Here is a 27,449-nt window from a genome sequence, read left to right on the forward strand (position 1 = left end):
CAGGAAAGGTTCTTCCTCTTCCAATGAGGCATTTGGAAATTGGTGGGACGTGTTTGTGTGGGTGAGAAGAGGAATGAAACCGCAATGAAGCTGATTTCATGCAGAATTCACTTCAGGATGTTTCTTGAGTGTTTTCAGATTTTGACAGTAACTGGCTGTGCAACATGACAAATTGGGTACAAACTGGTGCAGCAGATCTTTTTTTTTTTCTTGCTGTAATTATGCAGCAGGAATGTCGCTGATGTAATATTGTTTTCGATGAGGAAAAAGTGCACGGTTTGTAAATGACACTGAGTCTGTGAAGAATGTTTTGCCTCATAAATGTTTGTGTAGTCAGCCCTAATTACAGTTAGACTCTTAAGATTGCGACAGCTGACTAAACAGACTTAATTTGACTGTGTGTCAAGGACAAATTAATAAGCATTGCGTTTATGTTGAATGAAAGGAACATAATTTCACATGGATCGACCCAACATGTGAGGACAGTCATGTGTTTTCTGTCTATACTTTTGTGTTGGGGGTTTGTGTGCGTGCATGTGTGAGTGAGTGCTCCTTTTTTCCAATGAAAAATAAAATGTGTGCGGTGCCTCTTGAGTTTGTGTGCTGTGCCACTCAGCTGAAGTGTGATTCAGTTTTAATGAGACGGAGGTGAATGAAGAACTGGCCGGCCTTTCAACCAAAGAGTGGTTGAAAGAAAGAAGAAGAAAAAAAGTTGATGTCGCTTTCTCATCAGTCTAAATTTAGCTGGAGAAAAGCAGCACACTTTCCTCACCCTCTTTATCATCAGAAATAATATGTAAGCTCTGATTCTGCTCCGGGGGGAATGCAAAGGATGCGTCACATAAGAAGTTGGCATCAAGATTTGAGGGTGTTGATTAATGCATCTTTGCCCTTGTTTTTTTTAATTTTATTATTCTTTAATGTATACACTTTTCCGTTGTATACTTAACATCTGACGGTATGTTTTTCCTTTGTAAATTAGATGTCGTTATTCTTCAGTTGCTCCTATCTCGGGACCGTCAGGTCTCCGAAAGGAAGCTGCGCGTCGACTCTCGCACTCATTAAAGCTGTGGAGGAGCAGAGAGCGGCTGCGTGTTTGTGATCCGACGGTGCTACAGCAACGCTGCTCAACATTTCTGCTTGTTTGGAAGTTGATTTGATCAACTTTTATCCACGCCTCACGACTATAACATATGCATGAAACGTAACGCGTTTAAAGCTTGATCACAATTGAATTTAGATTCTTCCAGCGGCAGGTAGAATCTCTCCTTCCCCAGTGTGCTTGTGGACATACGGTGTGTGTTGTGTGGGATTGGCTGGGAGGCACATGTTGGAGGGCACCGAGAGGTGTTTGCAGGACTCGCCAATGAGAACAACACTTCAGAACCAAGGACAGATCCAAACAGCTGCCTGGCAAACATGCCCAAAGTGAGCAACATCTGGACTGCGCTGGTCTTACGAAGCTCTGTCTGTGTGTAGTTTGATGCACGGCTTGTGCAAAGAGGACCATCGGATACATCCAGGAAGATACATCTATAAAAAGGTAAGAAATTAGTCCTTAATATATTTGATAGTTTTATACTATTTACAGCCAAATCGGTCTCACAAGACTGCGTGCTCCACCTTAAATCAACTCCAACCAAATCCACCACTATAATAACCTATTTGAAAACTATATTTTCACACCTATTTCTTTACTCCACCTAAATCTCACATGACATTTCAGACCAAACAAAGTATTTTTCAGAGCTTAAACCTTTTAAACAACAGTCAGGATACCCATCACCTCAGTGTGACTTTGTGCTGGCGTTTATGAGGGGGAAATATCCAAAGTTGTATGCTGCCTGAATCGAAAGAGCATGCCACACTGTCGCCGTCTCAAACAAAAATAGCATAGACTAATTCATCATCTCACATGTTCTTTTGTTTTTAGAGCGCGTCCCATAGCATTAAAACGGAATCCCGCTGTTAAGAGTTGCTCATCTGTTAATTTACAAGAATTCTTGAAATATCTAAATTGTACAAAATGTAGAGAGACTGATTCCGTTTTGGAACAACCCACGAACAGCGTATGATGTCAGGGGACCAGACAAGGTGTAATGTCGCTGCGGGATTTCCCTCAAATGTAACAGGGCAGTCAATCATAGCAGATAGAAAACAGCACAATGTTTTGATGTATGTGTTATTCATATTTTCAGATGATGCAAAGACCACCTTTTTGTTGCCAACCTCATTCTTATATTTGCACTTTGTCTCACAGTCTTAGTTTAGTATTCAGACATAAATGTCCAGGTTGGAAAGCAGCACAATGAAATGTCATTTTTGAGAGTTAAAGGGACTGACAGCCAGATTTCCCTTTGCTGCTTTGATCAAGTGATGCATCTGATCCTTCTTCAAATACTATCAGCTGGCTGCTGGTCACCATGGAGGCATCCTAATTCTTCAGCTGACAAGTCCAGGTGGAAGGATAAACCAAGTCCCTGATGGAGATTATATAATGCAAGAAACCGTTAGATGAGTTATGGAGGCTGCAGCTTTATCTTCTTTTTTGGGGTTTCATTACTCTTAAATGAAGATCTCTTGCTTTGAACTGCACTCTTCTGATTGATTTGCTCATTTTTCCAGCATAGTGAAAATTGTGTCATGCAAACCTGCAAATAAGTAACTTGTTTTTTCATATGCAGACAAGATGAGACACAGAGAAAGCCATATTCTAAATGTAACATGACCAGTGTGGTGTTTCAGCTTTAATTGCTCAACAGGGTTAATGATTCATGTGCAGTGGATTAGGCTATAAATCAAATGTCTTGTTATATCCTTTCAAGTATTTGATAAAAGTGCACACCAGATGTTTCTAATCGAAGTGTAAATTGATGAAACTAAGAAGTTACACAACATTTAAGTGTAAATTAATGGTTTCTGATAATAGGATGTATTTGAAAAATTCAGAAACATATGAACCACATCTGCAATAGTGATGTGTTTTTATCTGGTCATCAACATTAAACCATTTCTTCTCATTTCAAAGACATAAATATTATTGTATCTGCCCATAAGTACAGGTGCATGATATGACAATATTGTATATACCAGTGACTATCATCCCTGGCACTCTAGTGAGAGTTAAGTATTACATATTAGCTATATTTGGGTAAGGAGGGAGGACAATATGAAATGGTGTTCTCAAAGCATCTTAAAGAAATCCTCTCTGTGCTGGGTAGGAGCGGTAATGCATTAGCTGATGGTTCAAAGTCGAGAGAAGCAACTTTGCCTTTTCTTTTTGAGCTTGCCTTTCAGTTTGAATATTGTGGGCACACAGCTGGTGAGCAAGTGACTCTACTGACTGGCTGGTGTGAATGTGACCACCGTTTCAAGATAGTTTTAATAATGTCATCAAGGTCCGATAAGTGCCCCTTTCCCACTAAGCACAAGCTGAGCTTATGTAGGCTCATAATACTGCTCCCATTTCGAAAGTGTTTTATTAACTTGGAGGCAAATATGGTTTTGATAGCTGTAAATGAAGTTGACTACTTCAATATGAATTTGCAGCTTTTAGAGATTTTTCTGGACCTCCAACTTTGGCCTCGTTTGCATAGGTCAACCTAATTGGCTGCTCCTTATTGCACCATTAAGTACCGCTGTGACCCAGTCTTTGCAACCATCTGCTCCGGTAGACAGCATAGAAGAGCTATTAGGCGCTAATGTTGAACTCTTCAAATTACTTCCTCACCTTAGTTTCAATAATAGAAGAAATATGGTGCATTGATACAGCACACCTGCTCCTGCTGCTCAGGACACAAAGCAGATCTGAGACAGATTCTACATTACAGCCTCCGAAATGATCTCTTGTAATCCTCTCTGATAGGCAGAGGGTTGTGAATTGATCAATGTACCATGGTCTCCCACCTACAATGTGATGTAATATTTATCTTAGGAGAAATTCAACATAAATTTTTCTTTCCCCTTCCTGAAATTTTTGTGTTGTTTGCTGCTTGCACTGCTCTCAGGTGATCACAGGATGTTCTTTAATACCCCTAGAAAAGCATGCTTATACGAATACACCTCATGGCCTTTGCTGTGGGTAGCTGCAAAAGCTGGTGTTTTTGAAACCAACCCCTGCATCCCCCACTGCGATGGTCTTCTGCCTCCGTGAGCATAGGAAACACGACACACTCAGGCTGAATGTAATCACTGTTAAGCGAAGAGAATGTAGCTCTTAATGCTGATAGCATCGGTGTCCTCATAGAATTTTGTCTTTTATAATGAAATTTAAAAAAGAACCTTCTGTGGTTGATGGGGAATAAAAAAAAATCTGTAATGACCCTTCCAGTGTGTCTTGAAAGAGAAAGGAGTAGCAGCCAGGCTCTAATGGGTTTACTTATGTGAAATGTCCAAAACAATCCAAAGCAGACTTAAAAAAAAATCTGAAGTTGCGTCCTGGTTTTCAAATCGTGTGACTAATACTGCTGATATTTGCTATGATAAATTCGCTGATCCAAAATAGCTGCATACGAGGACTCTTTTAAAGTACATGGTCTCTAAATATACTCAAATGAGGCTTTTTCGACTGAACTTGTTTGTGTGTCTGATGAATGAGGCAAAGCGCAGTAACTGAACCTGCCCTCCTCCCTGCTCCAGACATCATAACAACTCCTGGTGAGAGCCAAACCTGTAACCTCAACGTGATAGGAAGCTATATTAGCATACGTGTCTCACTGCCCACTTCCCCTGCAGTCCCACCCATATTTTTTCCCCACTATGTTTCCATGGCAACCCCAGCCACAGAGAACCACCATCTATGTGATATCTAAGCAATGAAAATGTGCTTGACATGAAAGGTGCCTCAAATATCTATAAATGTTTGATATGGACTTCAGGGTGGTAACTCTTACTTGATTGTTTTTTTAATTATTTTGCAGTGGCTGTAGTTTCACGTAATTCTAACAATGTAATTAAGTAAAGTAAAAATATATGCTTGAGTTTCATCTCAGAAAGTATTTCAATCTCTTGACTAAAGACTTTAGTGACTTAACTGTCCAATGAAATCATCATTGATTGTAATAAGCAAAGAAGAGCATGATCCTTCCGGCATGAACCAATAACAAGATAAGAACAACTTGCAAAAAGAGTATATATATATATATATATATATATATATATATATATATATATATATGTATATAAAACCATTAGCCTTTAGTCTATTGTATTCCGTAACATGTCTGTTGAATAACTTTGAACAAAGCTGTGGGCAAAATGTCAGGAATTCTTCTGATGAGAATAAAATTGCAAAAAGATATCTATATACATATAAATTATATACATTTTGAAGCACATAGTTGTGTTGCTATTCATCTCTGTTTCATAAAGGGAATGCTATGTGTATAGACTGATTAATGCTTCATTTATGATTACTTCTCCTTTCATTTTCTCAGAAAATATCAGACATGCTGTATTCACTGAGAGAGGACTTGAAAGTAAACTGCCTCCAGACTCTGTGAACATCCACCCATCTCTACTTCAACCAACTAAACCCTAACACCTGATCCTACCATGCTGCATGCAGTGCTCTGTCCCAAGTGGCAGGCAAATCCTGTCCATTACTGGCCTCTCCACATGTTTCTGCTGGAGCTGCTGATGCCAGGAGTCCTGTCGAGCATCTCCAGATTACCACCTGCAGCCAAACGGGAGATCATCATTGATGGGGACTTGGTGATCGGAGGCCTGTTCCCCGTGCACGAAAAGGGTGACGGGGTGGAGGACTGTGGGAAGATCAATGTGGCGAGAGGGATCCAGAGACTGGAGGCCATGCTGCTGGCACTTGATGAGATTAACTCCAGCGATCGCATCCTTCCTGGGCTCCAGCTAGGTGCCCACATCCTGGACAGCTGCTCCAAGGACACCTACGCTCTGGAGCAGTCCCTTGATTTTGTCAGGGCTTCCCTCACCAAGGTGCAAGATCCGGGCTTCATCTGCCCAGATGGCTCCAGGCCCATCCAAAATGAGGTTCCCCTGGCCATCTCTGGGGTTATTGGGGGATCCTACAGCGATGTCTCAATTCAGGTAAGTAGGCACATTTATTTGTGTCACATTTATCAGTGTTTGTTTTCCTAAAAATATGTTTAGAAAAAACAGCAACATGTGTGGCACTGCAATAATAAAATGATGAAAAAAAACACATGTATCTCATTATTTATCTATAAAAACATAAAACAAGTTTTGGGGTTGGGGTGTCTACATATCTCAACTGCAATACAAATGTATCTGGTTATCAGTTGTAGCCTTCAGTTCCTAATCTTTGTTATGATTTAATGTTCCTTTAGCTTAACAATGAATAAGTTTGCATTCACTGCTTTGAATTGAGTGTGTTGTATTAATTATTCACAAAGTTGGGTTTTCAAAGAGCCCTGTAATGGAGTGCTGACCTGGGCAGGGTGTGACCTGCATCTCGCCTAATGGTGGCTCGGATAGCCTCCAGCCACCCGTGAACCTAAACTGGATTCAGCAGGTACAGAAAATGGATGGATGGATTATCAAAGAGGGTGACCATTTAATGGCCTTCCTTGAAATTATTCATGAAATTGCCAATATATTCATCCCATTTCCAAACTCTTTTAATGGCTTCACTTTTGCCCAGTTACCAAAACAAAGTCCTATTTTTTTATAAAAGATATTTATTCATATGAGTGTGGTCTTTAATATGCTTGTCTGTAATTTGAGGGTATTTACATCTAAATTTAGGGATGATTTCTTAGGAATGACAACCTCTGATGCATTTTTTGCATTCTGGTTAAAAGTGAATGATTGGTAATTCAGGCGTAATATTAAACACTCAAACATTACCGTTTCTTTCAAAAAGATGCAAAAAAGGCATGTGCAGAGCAGCTAGGTTGATTTTAGTCTAGTTGAGCGTATACATGCAGTAAAATTGTACTCTAAGTGTGTGTCAGTCCAGTTCCAAGACTTTTTTACACTTATTTACATGCTTTTTAAAATAGGATTAACACAATAATTTCGTGTTAACAATTGTTTTGATAGGGATATTGGAAATATTGCACCTAAACACTTTTAGACCTTTTAGAAAACACATTCAACATTAAGAAATTCAAATCATCAACCAGCTCTTTCAGCCTTGGGTTTAACTGGTGTTTACTAAACTCCACAAATTCAAACATTTATTAAAACTGAAATCTTCGCATCTGACTTTTCTCTTAGTTTGAGGGCTGAACTTTTAATAGAAGAGATTTTGCATCCGCAGTTGCAGAAAGCCACGGGGAATGATTTTGATTGAAGCGTCGGATTCATATAAACATCCATCACTATGCCCACGACTTCATTTAAGCTTTGCAAAGAAAATTGACCTTTCACACAAATATGAAAGGTTGCCAGAGGCAATGCATCTGAGCATAATTAATGAATTCTCATTTCCCTAAATTGAGATAATTATAATCGTGCGTGAGGTGTTTGTGAGACAAAGTGTGTAGGACTAATTTGGTTACAAATTCCATTAACGCCAAATTACAATACATCTTTATCGTATAAAAACACACACACAAACTACACAGACATTCCTCATTGGTAAAATGCATTCCCTTGCCACCGTAACCATCGCAGTGGAATGCATAACCCCAACCCTTACCCAAAACCTAACCATAACCAAATTCTAAGCCGAACTAATGAAACCAACTTTTGTCCCTGAAAAAAAAACCCTTTTAACATTTGAGGCCTACCTTTTCATTTTTGACAAACATGTTGGATCCTCATTGGATCCTCATCTTTTAACCATGAGAATATTAGAAAAAGAAGCGCATACACACAGACAAATCCATCTGTTTCTTTTGTGACAAAGCCTGAGGTAAACTACACACATGATACATATGTAAAGATAATGTCTTTTGCCATTACTAGCGTGGTTGTACACATTACATGGGACTTCATATAATTTTAGATAACTGAAACAGTGGTTTTTCATGTTTTCATCTGTAACTCATGCAGTAATCCACTAGCTAATGGACATTTACTTACAAACAGCGTCATCTGCAAGAAAACTTGAATGTTGAATGTTCTTTTTGTCCTCTTATCATACACATCTTAGGATCACAATCCATCCATCCATCCATTTTCTATACCGTCGGTCGGGTCGCAGGGGGGCTGGAGCCTATCCCAGCAGTCATCGGGCGAAAGGTGGGGTACACCCTGGAAAGGTCGCCACTCCATCACAGGGCCACACAGAGACAAACAAGACAAACAACCTCTCACGCTCACATTCACTCCTAAATACAATTTAGAGTCACCAATTAACCTAACATGCATGTTTTTGGACGATGGGAGGAAGCCGGAGTACCCGGAGAGAACCCATGCATACACGGGGAGAACATGCAAACTCCACACAGAAAGGCCCCAGGTGGGGATTGAACCTGGAACCCTCTAGGATCACAATCAGTGGTTGCAAATAATGAGATGATAATGCACTCCTAGGCTTTTGTCTTTTGTTAGGCTGCATTCACTTGACATAACAGGAATCATAATGCATGAATATAATATAATATAATAATTTAAAATATGTAAGCAGTATCTACTGGTATGTAGACTTCTGTTACTGTCTAACCGTGTATTTTGTAACATGTTGAACTAGTTGTGCACATCAGTTGTAGCCCTGACTATGAAGAATTAACACTTAAACCTAACCATTTGTGGATGAGAGCAAAGTAGAAAAGTAATTGGTTGCGATTGGGAGTGAAGTAGAAAAGTGAAAGAGAACTATGTAGGGCCAGTTTTTAACCAGCGAATTCTTTGACATAGGTGTTCAGAAAATGACAAAGGTTCACTTCCTGCCATCTCCTCCATCCTCTTTATAACCGTTTGTGGCCAAGTAAACACTAGTGAGATGAGGAATGTGGATGTCATCACTTGGACACACGTATAGAGATGGTGTCAATTGATTACTGTATCTATGTGGGGAACAGAGTAAGGAAAACATAGCTATTGCATATTTTTTTTACTCTTTATTGAGAAACCGCAGGTAGGTATTTAAAGTTATGTCATGAGACTGAGTTGCCCACAACTTGGTGAAAATCTGAAAGATCACCTTCAATTATTAGAAGGTGTTATTGGGCTGCCTCTTTTTTAAATGTACCTTAATTGTGCCCATAGTGAAGTGGTGTTGTTTGACTTTGCAGTTATGTTGATGATAGTAATGTCAATCGATTGTCTATGTAATGCATTTGTTAAATATATGACATTCAGGACCCAACGTTGAGCAGCTAATGACACTAAAGCAGAGCGGTGGAACAAGTAGCAAAATGGAGGGAAACGACACAGAAACAGTGATGGAAATGTGATATTTTTCATCAGCTGTTTCACACAGATCAGTGGAAGTAATTAAATGGATTGCTGCCAGCTCAAACAATTCTGATCTAATGATGATAATGGTCAGCATGCCAAACTCATGGCTTCATTTGTCTTTTCTATGCAGTCTACGGCAGTTCACTGCAGTGCTTGGCTTGGCTAATACACCAGCACCAACCTTGCAGTTCACTACATGTGGAAAATCACGGTGTAAATTAGCAGTCCCTCCATGCCCTTGTCTGTGTGCGTGTCTGTGAGTGATCGGTGTCACTTTAACTTGCCTCGGTTGTTAGGGTTTGGCAATGCAGAAGAAAGAACAGCAACTTGTGACCGTCAGTGTTTGTATCTCAAACTTATCCTCGAATATGAAAAGACATATATGTGTTATATTGATCTGTGATATTGATTTTCCTTTGGTTGACTGAAGAAAGTCAAGAGAATATTAAGATTAGAGTTATACTTCATTTCCTCTTCCACATATTGCAACAATTCAAGTAATAGGTAAGACATTGATTCTCAAATAAGGTTTGTGGGAAAACTAGTATTGGATCTGCTTTTGGAGTAGTTGTAAGAGTCTATCCAGATGAATGCTTTGTCTCTGCATGTTAAATCTGAAAGAAGAGTCTGACAGATGGATTGAGGATGTTTTCACTATCTTATGATTGTCTAAAGCCTCTATTACGCACAGGGCTTCTTCTCCCAGAAAGGAGTGAATACTATAGATCCTCTTCTTCTGCAACGTGGGTGATGTTTTGACAAAAGACCAGCAGGTTTTTTTTTTTTCTGCATGTCTGTCTGTGAATGAGTCCTCAGTAACCGCACAGTCGCAAAGACTCAAAAAGAAACTCACTGCTTTTGTGTTGTTTGTGTTTTTCTTTCATCTGAGTACATACCTCTTCTGTCACTATGCTCAACAGTCTTTTTGTTTGTGCTTTCACTTCCTGGGCACTAAAATGAATCAAGCTGTGAACATAGCAAGAAGCCCATGGTGGGAATCTTTTTGAGAGCTCTCTAGTTTACTGAGTCCCTATTTATCTCAGAGCACTTTGTTGAGATGAAGAGCATTATGAAAGTGAGGAGGTTGAGTGCCAGGGACCGTCCTGGGGAACTTTGAGAGGAGCTGCTTTTTCCCATCTGTGGGGTGCATCTCTAATGGCTGGCATCGATATGTCCACCTGCATGTGGAGGACAGGGTGATGTCGTCTGTGACAGGGCCATGGATGAGATATGGCAAAGACGGTGGGAGATGAGCCAGTTTCTCATGAGGCTCAAAACATTTCTTCATAATTAGCCCATCAATGTATTGGAAGCTGAAATCATTGTCTTACTCATTCTGGTGTATTGAGTCATTCTTGTTTGGTATTCTCACTGCTTAAGTTCTTGAAAACAGCTTTTATTGCCATCTGGGATATCGGCTATATAACCAACCGTGCATGATGACTCAACTTTGGCAGCCCACACATTTCCCTGAAATGAGTTTAACCTGGTATTATAGTGAAATACTAAGAAAAAAGCAAATGATTTTGAACAGTTCCCAAATGTTTCCTGGAGAAATAACACCGGGATGAGATAAGTAACTTCAAATCCAAGGTATTGCATTATTCAACTTTATACATTAATCCAAGGATACACTTTTGCTTATACCCTTTAGAAAAGTGAAGTATTATGTAACAATAATCACCAGAAAAACTGATATCCCAGTATACCACCAGTATACCATAGTAATATACCATGATACAGAAGTTTCAACCGGCTTCCTTTTGTTAATATTAATATAAGAAAGTCAGTTATTTTTTTGCTTATTAGCTCTGTGGTGTGAGAGGCAGAGAGGGAGGAAGGAAGGGGCGCTGCCTTTATTGTGTTTCTGTCTTCACTTTGTCAGATGAAAAAAAAAACCCTGCTCTGGTGTTAACTTCAAAAGATCTTGTTTATCATGTGATGCTCTACTTGAAACTGTCATATAGCGCACTCAGAGAACTCATCTCTGCTCTCCAATTAGCGCATCAGAATGTGATTCAGCATCAATGTAAACACTGTAATGACTGGATGGCTTGGAGTCACACAGTTAATAATATCCGTTTCTGGATCTTGCTTTATCTTTTTTGTCTTAGTAGCTGTTGTTTTCACACAGTATCACAGATCAGTCTTTCGAGCCCGTAGCTGGCATTCATGATGTAGGTTTTAAATGCTCATGTGACAGTAGCACTGTATTTCATTGTAATAACAATAAGATTACCAGACTTATTAAGCTTATTTCACAAGTGCTACAGGACAGAGGTAATATCTTTAAAGTTAAGCTAAGAGGTCGAGAAAGCTCGGATGTATCCTTGTGGTGAGTATTGTTTTGTTGGTGGGCGGAAATATTAGCTGCAAGTTTAATGTGAAGAACAATCTGATCTGAAAACAGTTTATGCAAGCAAAGAAGCACACACTTCCCTCTATCAGTGCATCCTTAGCTATTCAAGCACTAATATCAGGTTCAGATCACAGACAGGTTCTGATCCACAAACATGAGTAGCTGAAACAGAAGCGAACACAATTTTGCATTTATATTAGTGTTTTTTTAATTTATTTATTATTTTTATCTGCCTCTGTGGCTTCGGTCTAGTATAGCTTGCAAACACATGTAATAAGGAGAGTAAATGTAATGACTTTCCCATCTGATCAAAATAAGATTTAGACCTGTAGATTGAATGTTTTCTGTATGAATAACACTGTTTCTTACCAATTTTCTAAATATAACATGTTAAATTACTTGTAGCATGTATGATTCACACCTTTGTGTGGAAAAAAAAAGAAAATTTTTATCTTGTTCTGGCAGTTTCTGCTGCGGCTCAGTTTATCCACACTCTGAAATGAGCCAGTGGATGAGCTGTCTCTTGAAAATGTCATGTGCAAAAGAGGAGACCAGTAACAAAGTGGCATTACAGCCCAATTATGCAAAAATCTCAATGACGTTTTTTGCGGCTTGTAGCAAAGATATGCAAAATAAGCTGCATGCCGTTGACATGACACCAACACATATAGTGGGAAATGACGAGAAGATTGCTGAGTGACTTTTTATGAGCTACGCTAGGGAAAAATCTTGTTTGGTTAACTAAAACTAATAAGAAAAGTAGTTCAAACTATTTTGTTCCAAAATAAGTCAAATTTGTAATGTACATATCATACACATTATATTATCTAGCATTTCTTTACAAATACCACAGACAACATGTAATACAAAAAATGCTACTACTTACTGAGTATCAAACAGAAAGTGCCCACTTGTTCATGTAAATATATAGTGGGTAAAAAAATAAAAATAACAACTCAACCTCACCTCCATATGAGGATAGCAAGCTGCATTATTTAGTTAGCCTGGTATTTGTCTACATAGCATGCAGCAACTTCTCCAATAAAAATACTAATAGTCAAAGCTTATAACTCAAGTCTTTTACAAATGTGATTTAACATTAGAGTTACATCTGAAATGTTTTGGGGGGGTTTTTGTCAACAATTCCTGATCTCGAATGAAATATCCAAAGTGATTTTTCCTCAGGCTGAGACAAAGAGGTTTATCCGTGATGACCCTGTCACTGTTTAAACACTGAGCAACGCCTACAGTTTTGCACATGCTCTATACAAAGGTCAAGTGTGTGGTGGCTGCAGGATGAGCATGCAGGGGTTGAGCATGCATTTAACAATTCCATTCAAAGAAAATGCAACCTTCTAGATTAATTTTTGGCTTTGGGTTAAAGTATTACTTTAATATCAAATCAAATCTTCTTGATTTTAACATGAAACCATCTTCTACAAAGTAGCTTAGCTTGTTGTATAAACATATGTTTCACCAAGCTGTAGCCTAGCCTGGTTTACAGAATATGATAACAGTATCTAACTTCTCATTCAACTTTCTCAAAGACACAAAACAAGCTGACTAAACAGATTTTAACACACAGCACTTTTCCAACAAATTCTAACTATAACATGTTGAATACAGCCAGTTTTTCATTCTCTTAAGTTCTGGGAGTTGAGATATTTTGATTGATGATACTTCAAAGTTACTGTGCTGTTTTACAAGGTTGACATATCTTGCTCTCATCCCATCATTACACCTACAGCTACCTATTTTAAACTAAGAGCAATATAACAAAGATGCTGCAAATCAGAAATAATCCTTATCATCTCAGGGATAAATTAATGTCAGATCTAGCATACAAGCTATCTGCTTCATAGTAGCAGATATGTATAATACTTAGCTGTGGTTTCCCCTCTTTGACAGCAAATAAGAAAATGCCAGTATGAATTGGACGTGAAAGATCAGAAAACAGAAACAAATACAAATGAGCAAATGCATCAGAGGTATGCTGCAGTTCCAAAGTTGATCCAGTTTCAAATCAGGAAGAAATCCTTGATTCAAACAGATGTCTACAGACATGTTTAGTAAAACCAATTTCATATTTGATGCTTGGTTTTGCCTTAGCTAAATGCAAGTGAATAAGTATAAAAAAATGCATCCTTAGTGAAGGATCTGTGTGTTTGATGTTGCATAGTCAATTAAACCACACCAGCGCTCTGCTGTTTGAGCTGCCTAGTCAGAGTAGGGTATCATCATTTTACCTTCTTCCTCTGAGTGATGCCTGGATCAAAGTTAAAACTGCTGCGCACAATAAATTAACCAAAACATGTATTTTTTTTCTCCTTCTAATACAGTAAGCACTAATTTAAGATCTTCAAATAGTTGTTAGACATTTTGACATAGCCTACATACAGAAGGGCTAAGGATCGGTTTCATTAACTCTTTTTTTGCTGGTTCTTGTGACTGTTAAAATCTGCAGGAATAATTTGTCCTCTGCATAAACTGAATAAGATTAGCACCGTCGCCTCACAGCAAGAGGGTTCCTGGTTCGAATATGCGTGGGTTCTCTCCGGGTACTCCGGCTTCCCCCCACCATCCAAAAACATGCATGCCAGGTTAATTGGTGACTGTAAAATTGGCCCACGAGTGAGTGTGAGCGTGGATGGTTATTTGTCTCCTTTGTCTCTATGTGGACCTGCAATGGACTGGCGACCTGTCCAGGATGTACCCCGCCTCTCACCCAATAACGGCTGGGATAGGCTCCAGCCCGTCCACGAGCCTGAGTTGGATCAAGCTGATGTAGAAAACAGATGGATGGATAAACTGAACTAGATAATGTTTGTTTAATGTCTGCATTTCTCCTTTAGAATTGTGTATTTTTGCAAGTGCTATAGTGGGAAAATTGTTTTCAAGTACCAAACTTATCAGCAGTTTAATTCAAAGCTATGTTTTCCCTCAAGGTTCAAATACAGTGTTATTGATTTTAGATTAACAAATTTGTCTTTAGCAGCTATTATAGTTACAATAACATAACTGATGAATACATTAATGCAAAGATTTATGATTTTTTAAGAACCTATTTTGTATTCAAGACATTGCTGTCAATTTGACAACTAATTAGATTTAAATTAATTACAATAAACTGAGTAGCAGTAGGTTCTATATAATTTGTGCATAAGTGCGCATTCAGAGTTTCATTCTTCATGTCATACCACTCTTTCACTCCACCGGACCTTGGAGACATATGATGGACTTTCCATGTTGAAAAGAAATAATGACAGACACATGAGTAAGAGGCTGATATTGTTCCAGCTCATATCTTTCTTTCCTGCTTTTCTTCTTGAACTATCAGCAGTCTTTGCAGTTCTCCTTTTATGACACATTTAATTACTGAAATGGTACTTAAAGCACTTAAAGCACTGTAAACAAGAAGCTTACGCTTATTCGTTCATGGGTTGTTTTTCATATGATACCTCAACTGGAGATGAAAGTAAGAAAGAAAAAGCAACCGGGCCTTCTACTGAAAACGTTATGGCTGAAATAACAAACGATTGACTTGTTTTTTTCAATTTAACCACTGATTTAAAATTAATCCATAGTTTCATTCAGTATTATACCCTGACAAACTGGCTGAGCACACAGAAACTCTTATTGTTTTATTTTATTTATTTCGATCAAATAATCAGAAATATTGTAATATATTATAAATCAAAAGATATAGATTCTAAATATTAAGTTTACATTTAGCTGAAAACTTAGCCAGTTGAAATGTTGGAACAAAAGATTTTCAAAAAGGATCCTAATAAGAATAATTTTTTGGGAAATTGATCACACGAGTGATCGTAGGAAAAGAGATCAGTGGAGACCAACAAAATGAATGACAATCAGCAACACACTCTTCTTTGATGTACCACTAAAGTAACATTCTCTGTGTAAGATATTATTCTACATATCTTAATGACTGCACTGTGCACATAAGTGTTTTACTACAATGAAACCTTTCCTGAACACTAAAGGGAGGGAGGCACCGCTTCAACTCTCGACAGGAGTCTCTGTTTCTCTAATGAACCTTCTATATAATCAAACCAAAATAAACCCTTCACTTCATAACTTCATGATCATGAGATCATAAATCTAATCATGTAATCATATTCCTACTTATCTTTAAATACAGTATTTAATTGCAGCAGATTTGTCTTCTCATTATGAATAGGCACTGTTTTGATGTTTTTTACATTTCTAAAAGGGTTTAAATGTATAAAAGATGTATTTAGTTATTATGAAAATTATGCAAGACGTTACCTTAAAGTCAGATCACCCCATGCAGGAAGGATGTGTCCAAATATCTTTAATAGTAATAGTATTTTTAAATAACTCAGGTGAGAGCTGTCTCTTTTGGCTGTTGAATCAGGGTATTGTGGGTCACCTCTAATTGAAGCCTGAATTAATTTTATTTTCTTACTGCAGCTGTAATTTAAAAAAAACTGAATGTAATCACTAGGAATAAGTTCAGGGGATTTAAAAGAATCTTGAAAAAAGTATGAAATTAAATCCAAGACAATCCAATACTAATTTGTGGGAACTTCTGCTGTAAGGGCAAATTTACCTGTGCCAGAAGTGTGGGTGTTGTTATCTGACTGACAAAATAGGAGGGAAATACAGCATGAAGACGAACAGACGGTTACTGTCACACACTCCAGTGCCATTCTGAAGGGTGTGCTGTCAGGATTCTCCAAGAATGTATTGATGAAGACCAACTGTCTGTCTGAAAAAAAACCCTGCAAGAGGAAACTGCCTTATTACCAAGCTGACCATCTCTGAGAAGATGCTGATGTGTTGGCTTGCCATATAAATACTGTTTATATCTCACGCTACATAAACTCAGTCAGTGGATCTTAGCAGGCTTCCCTGTGCATTAACAAGATGTCACATGTCTCTGTGGGTACTCTAATGTGACTTCTTATCATATATTCTTCTGTAGAAAAGAATAGAAGACAATGCTGGCTGTGGTCCACTTGTCCAAATACTTCATATTTATTCCATTCTCCCTCTCAAGAGCTCGTAGTACACCTGTGTTTTCCCGCTGCCTCTTGTCTTTAGGGTGCTTGAAAGTTTAAGCACATCGCTGCTCGCAGATCAGGGTTAATTTCTGAGGTCAAACATGGCGTGTTTGCATTGCATTTACAATGAGAAATCCTCTTCCCCATTTCTAATAATCCTGCTGATGTACAATACTGTGCAAAACTCTGACAGAGAACAGAACAAAAAGCAGTTAACATCAAAAGAAGAGCCTTTGAATGTCCTTCAAGATGCCTAGAAGACTATTCCTGCAGACTTGAGGAAATTGCAAGAAAACCTGCCTAAGAGGCTGTAGAATAAAGGTAGTCATACCAAATATTGACCTTCAAGCTCATTTGAATTGTACAAACTGTTTTTGTCTTGTGTGTTTCAAAAATCAATGCATCCATTCCTCATCTTTTTGGCAATATATAAAATAATGAGGGTGTGTGTTCATCTGATATACTGAAGTTTGACACAACTGCTTAGCTGAAGATTTAGAAATCTTCTGTTTTGAGTTACAATTATTTTTTCTAAAGGGGCAACAACAGAGGACATTTTTCGTGCTCTCACAGTCTCACGACCTCAGGAGGGCACCTATCACATCTGGATTGCAGTTTGAGCAGAATGTATGATAATGCCCATTTAGTAGTCCGATAACATTCAAAATGGTTTCATGTTAAGTATCTTGTAGCTGTTGATGTAAAAGTGGTGAACTCAGACACTGAGTTCCCAAAGTCTGCAGAGTAACATGGCAGGGAATGGACCACAGGCAGAAAATAGTGATTCTAATGTAAATACAATATAATGTGATTTACGAAATAACAGAGCAGGCTGATAGTTCTCTTTAAGGTCTTCCAAACTGTAAGAGAGATTAGTAGGTAGTGTGAGTGTTGGGGCTTCCAATTAGATCCATGAGGAAGTCATTGTTTGGAAAGCCTCCAGGCATTCGATGATGCTTCAGGGAGGAAGCAGTCATTCTGAAGCCCGTGGGTATTCAATAATCACCACTGTGTCTCATGAGGAATCTTGCAGAGTGACAAGTTTTTACTGCCTCTCTGTCATCGCTCCATAGTGCTGTGTGGGGAACATAATTGACATAATTGTATACTTTGATAAAACAACACAATTATTTCAACAGGCTGGTGTTCAAAACAGACACAACACTGAGGTTTCAGATGAAGATTTTTATTCACTCCTGGTGACATCAGAACCACCACAGATCATCATGGAAATCAATATATTTTTGTCAGAAAAGACAGGCATCATAACATCTCAAGATAGCATTACATCAGTCTTGATTGATTTGACAGAATGACTTTCATTGGAGAAACCAACTAAATTCTTATTTGTGAGCCATTGTTGCTGCTGTTAACTGGTGGATTGCAGCATTACTAATGATGGTAATGTGGATCCCTGACAGACCAAAAAATCTGAGCAAGAGAAAGAGAGAGATTCCCATGCCAGTCTGTCATGATGCTGAAGCAGACAGTAGCCATACCTCCATTTCATATGTAGATCAGAAGGATCTCTATGTTACAAAGCATTCTTCTCGCTTGTGTCAGAGCTTGGGCCTCTAGTGGTGAAGTTTCTCAGGCTAAGAAGTTCAGAAATCTTTAATATAAAACCATTAAATGTTCCTTATTTATTCCTTAAAATTATTCATTATAATTCCTTGTTGAGCTGTTGCACATGTTGACAAACCATAAGGTAGACACCTCTAAATATATTTTAACCACAGGATGTTAAGAGCAATAAATAAAGAAAATGAACACATCTAAAGAAGGATGTTATCTGCCCTTCAGAACGTTTTGGGGAGCTTACAGCGAGTGCTAGAATTGCATAATAGATTCGACTGGCGAGTGGTTTACTATTTGTCTGACCCTTTATAGTCACAGCACTCTCCTCTGGTCTCCTGTGTTTTGCTCCGTGTGTGACATAATGATTAAAGCAGTGAAATCTCCACGGACACTGTAGAATTTTATTGCTGTACAAACTCCTGTCGTACAAAAGAATTTTCCTCCACTAAGGACACCTTTTAAATAAATTCTAAGTCCCTCAGCTATGAAGGGATTAAGGCCTTAGTGAAAGTGTGTAACAGGGCCCTGTATTTGGTTTTATCTGCTTTCAAAAAAGAGAACTTGTATTTCGGAATGCAATGACAGATTCACTGTCAACGGATCCTACACAGTGTCAGAATGGTGTTTGTTTTAAATGCAGTTTCACATGAAAGACAGATACAATGGCTAAGAGAGCTAAATGCTCAGCAATTTAAGAAAACATAAGAAATAATGAAATAAAACTGAAAATGAAGAAACAGCAATTTGACAACCTGTGAACAGCAAATACATACAAAGACTATAAAATAAATAAATACACGATACTTCTATGGGATGCTTTTGTTTTTAAGATGACTGCCATCAGTTAATCAAATATTGGAAAAAATGTTTTAAAACTAGTTAAACCAAGCATTACACAACTTTCCCAGTCTTTTATTGTCCCTGTTCAAAACCCTTTTTAAATACAGTGCTTGCATTTGATTTGAATACATTATCTTTTTTTAATCTTTTTTTAAATTTGAACTCTGTCACTTGCTCTTGTGAAAGGCCCAACATACACGAAACAAGTCTGTCTTGTGAAACATTTCGACACTTTTTCAGCAGTTTTTGATCAAGCAGTATCACAACCTTTTGCTTCTTTCCAGGTGGCCAACCTCCTCCGTCTGTTCCAAATACCTCAGATCAGCTATGCCTCTACAAGCGCAAAGCTCAGTGATAAAACCCGCTACGACTACTTTGCCCGCACCGTTCCCCCCGACTTCTACCAGGCCAAGGCCATGGCTGAGATCCTGCGTTACTTCAACTGGACCTACGTGTCAACAGTAGCATCAGAGGGTGACTATGGCGAGACGGGCATCGATGCCTTCCAGCAGGAGGCTCGCACTCGTCAAATCTGCATCGCCACTTCAGCTAAAGTGAGCCGCTCCATGAACCGCCAGGGTTATGAGAATGTGATCCGCTCCCTGCAGCAGAAGTCCAACGCCAGGGTGGTCATCCTGTTCACCCGCAGTGAGGATGCCCGTCAGCTGCTGGTGGCTGCTGCTCGAATGAACGTCAGCCTCATCTGGGTGGCCAGTGATGGATGGGGAGCGCAGGAGAGCGTCGTGCGGGGTAGCGAGACCGCAGCAGAAGGCGCATTCACCATTGAACTGGCATCCTACCCGATTAGAGAGTTTGAAGACTACTTCACCAAGCTGAACCCATACACCAACACGAGAAACCCGTGGTTTAAGGAGTTCTGGGAACACCGGTTCGCCTGTAGCCTTCAAGAGCCCAGCTGCAGTGAGCACAGCTTACGAGATGGAGCTTTTGAACAGGAATCCAAAATCATGTTTGTGGTGAACGCTGTCTATGCCATGGCCTTTGCTCTGCACAACATGAGGCAAGCAGTATGCTCCAACACATCCAAGGTCTGTGATGCCATGAAACCGGGTAATGGCAAAAGATTCTACAAGGAGTTCATCTTGAAGACCAAGTTTGAAGGTAAGCAAAGTGGTGAGAGTAGACAGACTCAGAAGTGTTTCAGTCAATATGGAGCTAAAAAATTACCTTTGAAGTAGCTGGAATTAGGATTAATTATCATTGTGACTTCAAATAATTTATTCTGTTTAAATACTTTGTCATGAAATAATTAGCAAGAATGACTTAGCTGATCAGTGGGAAGGAACCTATCAAGAATATGCTGTAATATTCTATAATGAGAACACGGGACCAATGACAATATAAACACAAACTCACAAGTCTATTCTATTAGATGTAATGTAGAAATGTGGGCAAAAGTAAATAAGAAGCAGAAAACAAAAAAAAAGTATGTTATAGTCAATAAAAACATAAATGAAATGCAGCATTCGTCCATCAAACATATAACTCCTCAACATTATCAAAAGCAACACACAGCACTGAAAAATCTGACTATTAGGAAATGAGCAAGTCAGAGTTCTTGTGGGAAACAGACCATTGAGCATTTCATAGACTATGATGATGATGACATTAAAAATATTTTTTTGTTGAATTGGGTGTCAGTTAGATGACTCCAACACTAAATGAATATGTTAGAGTATCTCTGCGTGTAAGAACTCCGGCTGCCATGTTCTGATTAAGCAGCTGCTACTCCTCTGAATGTTTGGAGAACAGAACTGCAAATAGATTGTTAAAAAAAATCTAACATACTTGTGATGAATGCATTAAAAGATTCTTGAAGTAGTTAAGAGCTATGACAATTATCATTTTTAAGTTATAAAAATGTCAAGACTTCTGAAATGCTCTATGTATTTCAGATGCCACTGTGCCCAGTGTGAACTGATTTTCTGCTTCAGGAATTTATACCGTAGATACAGTTTAACAGTCAGTAAACAAAACTGAAAGTGAAATGTACAGCATTTAATTGGTAAGACATATAATGATTCTTTAAGATAATGGCTGGATAAACAAACGCTTATTTTCAGATGAACTGAAAAGGCTGAGTTTGAGAAAGAACTCCACAAAAGATAGCATTTTTTACATTTTCTCATTATATATAGTTGTATATACTCTAATTAATTTACTAGTATATATTTGTATAACTTTTTTTAAATTATACATCACAAGTTTGTCATGAGGGAACATGAATACTAGGAAATGATGTTAAGCATTGCTGTATATTTGCTTCCCACCAGCTCCTTTCAGACCTGCTGACACAGAGAGCATGGTGCGTTTTGACTCTGTTGGCGACAGCATCAGCCGCTACAACATTTTTCATTACCACAAAGAGGAGGGGAGGTTCATCTACAGGAAAGTTGGCTACTGGGACCATATACTGACTTTGAACAACTCCCAGGTAGCCTGGCGTGGGCTCGTTCCTCCGACCTCCCAGTGCAGCGACCCGTGCAGGAAGAATGAGGTGAAAAGCATGCAGCCTGGGGATGTGTGCTGCTGGATCTGTATTCCCTGTCAGCCGTACCAGTACCTGCAGGATGAGTTCACCTGCGCTGACTGCAGCTTCGGTCAGTGGCCACTGGCTAACTTGACAGGCTGCTATGATCTGCCTGAAGAGTACATCCGGTGGGAGGATGCCTGGGCTATTGGGCCTGTTACTATCTCCTGTATTGGCATAATGTGTACCCTTTCTGTAGTGGGCCTGTTTTTCAAGCACAATGAAACACCTGTGGTCAAAGCAAGTGGACGTGAGCTCTCCTACATCCTCTTGCTGGGAGTGTTGATGTGCTACAGCATAACCTTTGTCTACATCACCAAACCTTCCACTGCTGTTTGCACACTACGCCGACTTGGCCTGGGCACCTCGTTTGCAGTGTGTTATTCGGCCCTGCTGACCAAGACCAACCGCATTGCTCGGATCTTCAGCGGGGTGAAGGATGGCGCCCAGCGGCCACGCTTCATCAGCCCTGCCTCTCAAGTAGCAATATGTGGCGCTCTTATCTCCTGCCAATTGCTGGTGGCCGTTATCTGGCTGTTGGTGGAGGTGCCAGGGGTTCGGAAAGAGGTGAGCCCCGAAAGGAGAGATGTGGTTACCCTCAAGTGCAACAGCAGGGACACGAGCATGCTCATGTCACTCACCTACAACTGCATCCTCATCATCCTCTGCACAGTCTACGCTTTCAAAACAAGAAAGTGCCCTGAGAACTTCAACGAGGCCAAGTTCATTGGGTTTACAATGTACACCACCTGCATCATCTGGCTTGCCTTCCAGCCCATCTTCTACGTCACTGCCAGTGACTACAGGGTAAATATGCATGGAACTGTTTCTTTTATTGTGTCAATTAGGTATTTACACTTTATATATCCTGAAACTTCTGCAGCCCACAGCAGCTCACAGGAAACAAAGTCTAAAAATGACTGCCCCTTGTGTGTTTATCTTTCCTCAAGAAGGTTTTATTTGCACATTCCATTTGATCTTCATCACCCAGGCTCATGAGAGGTTTTCTTTTTATGATGGCTTAAGGATCTTTCAAGACAAGAACAAAGACTCTGGAGACAGATCAGGCCTGAATATACTGTCAGAAGTACTTAATGACAGTCAAACCGATTCATCAAATCGCAGTATTTCTAAATGCTTAATGACACTTCTTAGGAGCAAATAGCTGAAGTCTGCTCAGACTGAAGAATAACTCGCCTCATATAGTGAACTCACACTCACTTAATTGTAAGTAGTGCTTTGTGGCACCTCCCTAATCAAAGAAAAAATGTGATATCTGCCACTAAAGGCTAAATTTAGCTTGTATCACGCAAATGGTAATGAGTAAATAAGCTGTATATGCATTCTGAGATTGATTACATTGTGATGTTACGGCAAGAAACAAATCCGACTTTATTTTTAACTGCTGGTACCAATGAATATTTGCATCCATATCGTTAGTGAAAAGTAGGGAGCGATAACAATACTAAAGCTTTGGTGTTAAAGTGACAGACTATATAAGCTGAGTGCTGGTGCCTTAGGCAGACCTAAGGCTACTGCCACAGCATTTTGGACAAGGTGTTCATCGAGGCCTTTGTTGTTCAAATATATGGGGGGGGGGGGGGTGGAGATCACACAAGCTTTGAATCATCATGAGCTACCTTAGGCTTTTCATGTCAGTTGTGATCTGTCGGCACTCAAATCATGAACTAGTATCCAACTTATCCAATCCTCAGTGGGATTTAAGAGATTGCCCGAAGATTGTTGAATTTAAGGTTCCATACGGCAGCACACAGATAAATGAAAAGAAATAGAGGTTTGGCATTGCATTAGTGACCTATAAGCCTTGTTTCTGTGTGACAACAAAAATAATGGCTGCAAGTTCAGTTGCCGTGGTTCAAGTTAAAGCTCGAAAGAGAAGACATTTTCTAATGAGAGAGTAGCCTTATTGCTCACTGAATCATAATGAACTCAAGGTTTATCAGATAGCTACACAAATTCTCTAATGAATAGAAGCTGCTAAGTGAAAATGAGTTAATACAAATTTTCCTGTACATTTAATTAAGAATTCGCCATTATAACTGCAGACATAGTAGGTTTCTTTAGTATATGTAATAGTTAACTGAATGTGCAACTCTTTTTTTTTACGTTTCAATATGTTTAATTAATATGCTAACTTAAAATAACACGCGTCCACATGATGCTGCAGCAAGTTCTAATTGTGCTTCCTAATTGTTTGTGTTATCTCTTATAATGAAACATCTGTTAGCCAAAGATCTTCATGACTGAAAGGAATTAGAGGCTGTGGACAACACAATATTACCAGCTGTCTTGGTGGCGCTCCCATCCATTGTGTTTGACGTTTAAACGTATGATGACTTATTTCTGCAGTGTGTTTGTTGTGGACTATGTTTGGGAAGGGTTTTCACTTCATGCTGTGGTTCTGCAAATAGAAGTTCCTGGACTGCGGGGGTAACCAGTGGGGCAGGGAGAGATGGAGCTCTGGAAGATGACCCCAGCAGTCAGTTCACATTAGCAGCTGAAATATGACTAACAAGGCCCTGACTTTCTGGGACAACCAGCTGAGCTTGTCCCCTTTTCTTCTTCTGGCCCTCATATTAATGGACATGCAGATTCACAATTAGAATTGCTAACATACATAATTGAAAATAGAATTGCAGCAAATGATGCAAAAACAATAACTTTATGACTCATAAAAAAATACAAAAAAGATTTGTATTTCTGATATGGCTGCAGAATAAGCAATGCTCTTTTAAAATGTAGTCTATATAAAATTAGTATATAATTAAGGGTTGCTTAAGTTTCTCAGTAGATTTAAAAGATTATGGTCTGAGTGGTCGGTATAGAAAATGGATGGATGGATGGTCTGAGTGTTCTGCTTTCAACCGGATCACGCTTGTTGTTTCCCTCAGCAACTGTTAATTATCATAATGCAAATATCACGATAGTTGCTGAAAATTCTGGAAAATGTGTGCACACAGTTTGTGTGTATTTGACATGTAAGTTTTTTAAATCAATGCTTGAAAATCAGGGAAATGAACAGATAGCTTAAATAATTTTGGGAATAGCCACAGAGATTGGATTAAAGCTCTGGGAGTAACAAGAGCAGCATATTTACACAATTTCCAAATGAGCCGATTTGATCAAAGACCATGGCATGTGTGTGTGTGTGTGTGTGTGTGAGGAGTGCTGCCTGGGGCTAGGTGGCCTTTGAACAAACTTCAACAGCCCTTTTGAAGACAAAATGATAAACCTAGAATACAGACTGATATATTCATCATCACTCATTCTCCTTCCCTATGCAGGTGCAGACCACCACCATGTGTATTTCTGTAAGTCTGAGTGGGTCAGTGGTTCTTGGCTGCCTCTTTGCCCCCAAAATCCACATCATACTGTTCCAGCCCCAGAAAAATGTGGCCACACTCAGGGTCACAGCCAACCGCTTCAGTGCCACAGTATCTACTACTGCCTCAGCTCCCAGCTCCAGCTACTCTAAAGGTACAAACATACGCTACACTGGATTTGGTACTAAAAAAAGTGTATGCTATGATGTATTTAATAAAAAGATAAAAAGCGTAATGCAGCAATTAACAAATAATTTCAGCCCTATATGTTAAGAAATGTTGAAATCGAGGCAAGTTGGTCTTTTTTTTATTTGAATAAAAAAAAGAAGCTCCTTTTGAATTTGATGGTGGCAACATGTTTAAAAAAGGGACAGGGGAAACAGCATTCTGGATTGTGTCCTTATTATATGCATTTAGAAATCAGTCACTAACATTACTGGATATAAAAGAAAGCATCCCAGAGATTTGTTCAGAGGTAAAGATGGGGAAGGGTTCAGAGATCACCTCCTCTGCTGGCTCAGAGGAACATCAGCGGTGGAGCAACTTTGACGGCTCTGTTTCATCTCAGCAGTTTCACACGACACAAATGCATCGGTTCCACTTTCAAAGTGATGTGCGAAAAAGGCTATTCTGTAAAACACTGCTTTGGCAAATATAAATAAGAGTTAAATGCAAATATTAACCCTCTATAAAAATTGCAAAGTATTTGAGAATCAAAAAAGACAAAGAAATCATCCAAGACCCAACTCAGGGAACGTAGTCAGCTGCTGCATATACTAATGCAAGTTAAGACTATCGTATATACATATTAAAAGTATAAACGAATGTGCAGCAAGAATGCTGCTGGACTGAAAGACATTGCATCCAAGCTAAAGAGAAGAGATGCTATCAGGTTTGATATCACTGCAGTTCAACAGTTAGCATCAGTGATGGTGTGGGGATGCATTACTGTGAATGGAACGTAGTAATAGAGACATGTTCAAGTGCGCTAACTGGGCCTTTCTTCTAAAAGAAGAGGTAAAGCAACACAAGGGTAAACATTCCACTCTAACAACTTGTTGGTCATATGACCTTCAAAATAAGCAAGTTTTTAAAAAAAAAAACAAGATCAGTTTCTCAGTTTGAACATTTTATGTGTTGCGTTCGGACAAAACTAAACTAAACTAAGTCAAAATAACACATCACAAGCAAGTAATTTAATGCATTTTTGTTCACATTTAACACATCTAAGCTTCTTTTGAAGCAGACAATATTACAGACAACCAGATGCAGCATTTCACATCATCTTTTCTGACTGCGTTTGTCTCTGTTTCACAGTTTTGTTGCTATCAGTTAAAAAGCTAACCTCGCTGCTCTCATTCTCACAGGATCAGCCTCCAACTACGTGCCAGCAGTCTGTAACGGGCGTGAGGTGGTGGACTCCACAACGTCCTCATTGTGAAAACGTTCCTCTCTAAGCACAAGAGACCAACCCCGTCGTTATTCATCCTTCCATAAAACAGGGCGGTGTATCACAGAGCCCCCACGCCATCTCACATGTTGCAGAGAGATAACTGTCAGACTGACAGACAGCAGCAAGAGTAACTCCTAACTGTGAAAGCTAAATGAAGTTCCTGCATCGAGCAGTATGTATCAACTGTAAAGCCTTTTTGTATAGATTAAAAATGCTGTGATATCCTAGGTTTACAGATAGATGTGAGTAAATGCGCCGTGCCTTGTCCTCAAGAGTCTTGTCAAATGGGTGGTTGTGAAGCACTAGTGTATTACAAAAGGCTGTTCTTATCTCGTCTTAACAGTGCTGTGAATATATCTGAATGTTTTAGATATTCACAAAAAACAAAAAAAAAAGCTTTGAAACAAATTTAGTCCTCCTGTTAAACAAAATGTGTAACTAAACGTAGCGAATGATGAAAAGTAGGCAACTAGACCATATAAAGGACACGTGTTAATGTAGACTGGTATAAAAGTGTGTGCTTTCTTGTAATTTATGTAAATAAGATGTTTTTTGTTTTTTTTAATATTAAAATATTGAATTTCATTGGGCCTAAACTTGTTATTCTTCACCATCTGCTTTGATTGTCTTTGGCCATTTTGAAACTTACAATTGCGTGAAAAAGAAAGAAAGAAAGTAAAGTTTTTTTTTGTTTTTTTTTTTAAATCATACAGTCCTTACAAGGTTCTGAAATCCCATAAATAAAACTTCAGATGAACATCGTGTTATTACACTGTCATTATTAATTTCACAGAAACCGAGTTAAAATGAAGCAGTGTGTAAAATAAATGGTATACCATTACTGTTCCAGAGGAATTAAGAGAGTAGCTAAGAGCCAGAAGCTGCTAAGAAAGTGTACTTGATCATTCACACACGATTAGTTGGTCATCAGAAG

The 27,449-nt window shown here is 38.9% G+C and overlaps 1 protein-coding gene across 1 annotated transcript; it reads left to right on the plus strand.

Annotated features, from left to right (window-relative positions):
* Positions 1-662: 662 nt before the first annotated feature.
* Positions 663-27,066, plus strand: grm2b (glutamate receptor, metabotropic 2b). The gene is made up of 6 exons (XM_072382010.1): positions 663-1,543; positions 5,436-6,063; positions 19,452-20,289; positions 21,462-22,525; positions 25,024-25,216; positions 26,430-27,066. The coding sequence occupies exons 2-6, from the start codon at positions 5,554-5,556 to the stop codon at positions 26,501-26,503; spliced, it is 2,679 nt and encodes an 892-aa protein (XP_072238111.1). The 5' UTR covers positions 663-1,543; positions 5,436-5,553; the 3' UTR covers positions 26,504-27,066.
* The last annotated feature ends 383 nt before the right edge of the window (positions 27,067-27,449 follow it).

This window comes from Leuresthes tenuis, unplaced genomic scaffold (genome assembly GCF_036924035.1).
Source record: "Leuresthes tenuis unplaced genomic scaffold, fLeuTen1.0.hap1 SCAF_3, whole genome shotgun sequence".
NCBI lineage: Eukaryota > Metazoa > Chordata > Actinopteri > Atheriniformes > Atherinopsidae > Leuresthes > Leuresthes tenuis.

What these genes read in the sequence shown, in the direction of transcription:
- grm2b (XM_072382010.1), top strand. Translation starts at nt 5,554, where the DNA reads ATGCTGCATGCAGTGCTCTGTCCCAAGTGGCAGGCAAATCCTGTCCAT. An exon ending in ACAGCGATGTCTCAATTCAG is followed by an intron (nt 6,064 to 19,451) that starts GTAAGTAGGCAC and finishes GCTTCTTTCCAG; the next exon opens with GTGGCCAACCTCCTCCGTCT. An exon ending in TCACTGCCAGTGACTACAGG is followed by an intron (nt 22,526 to 25,023) that starts GTAAATATGCAT and finishes TTCCCTATGCAG; the next exon opens with GTGCAGACCACCACCATGTG.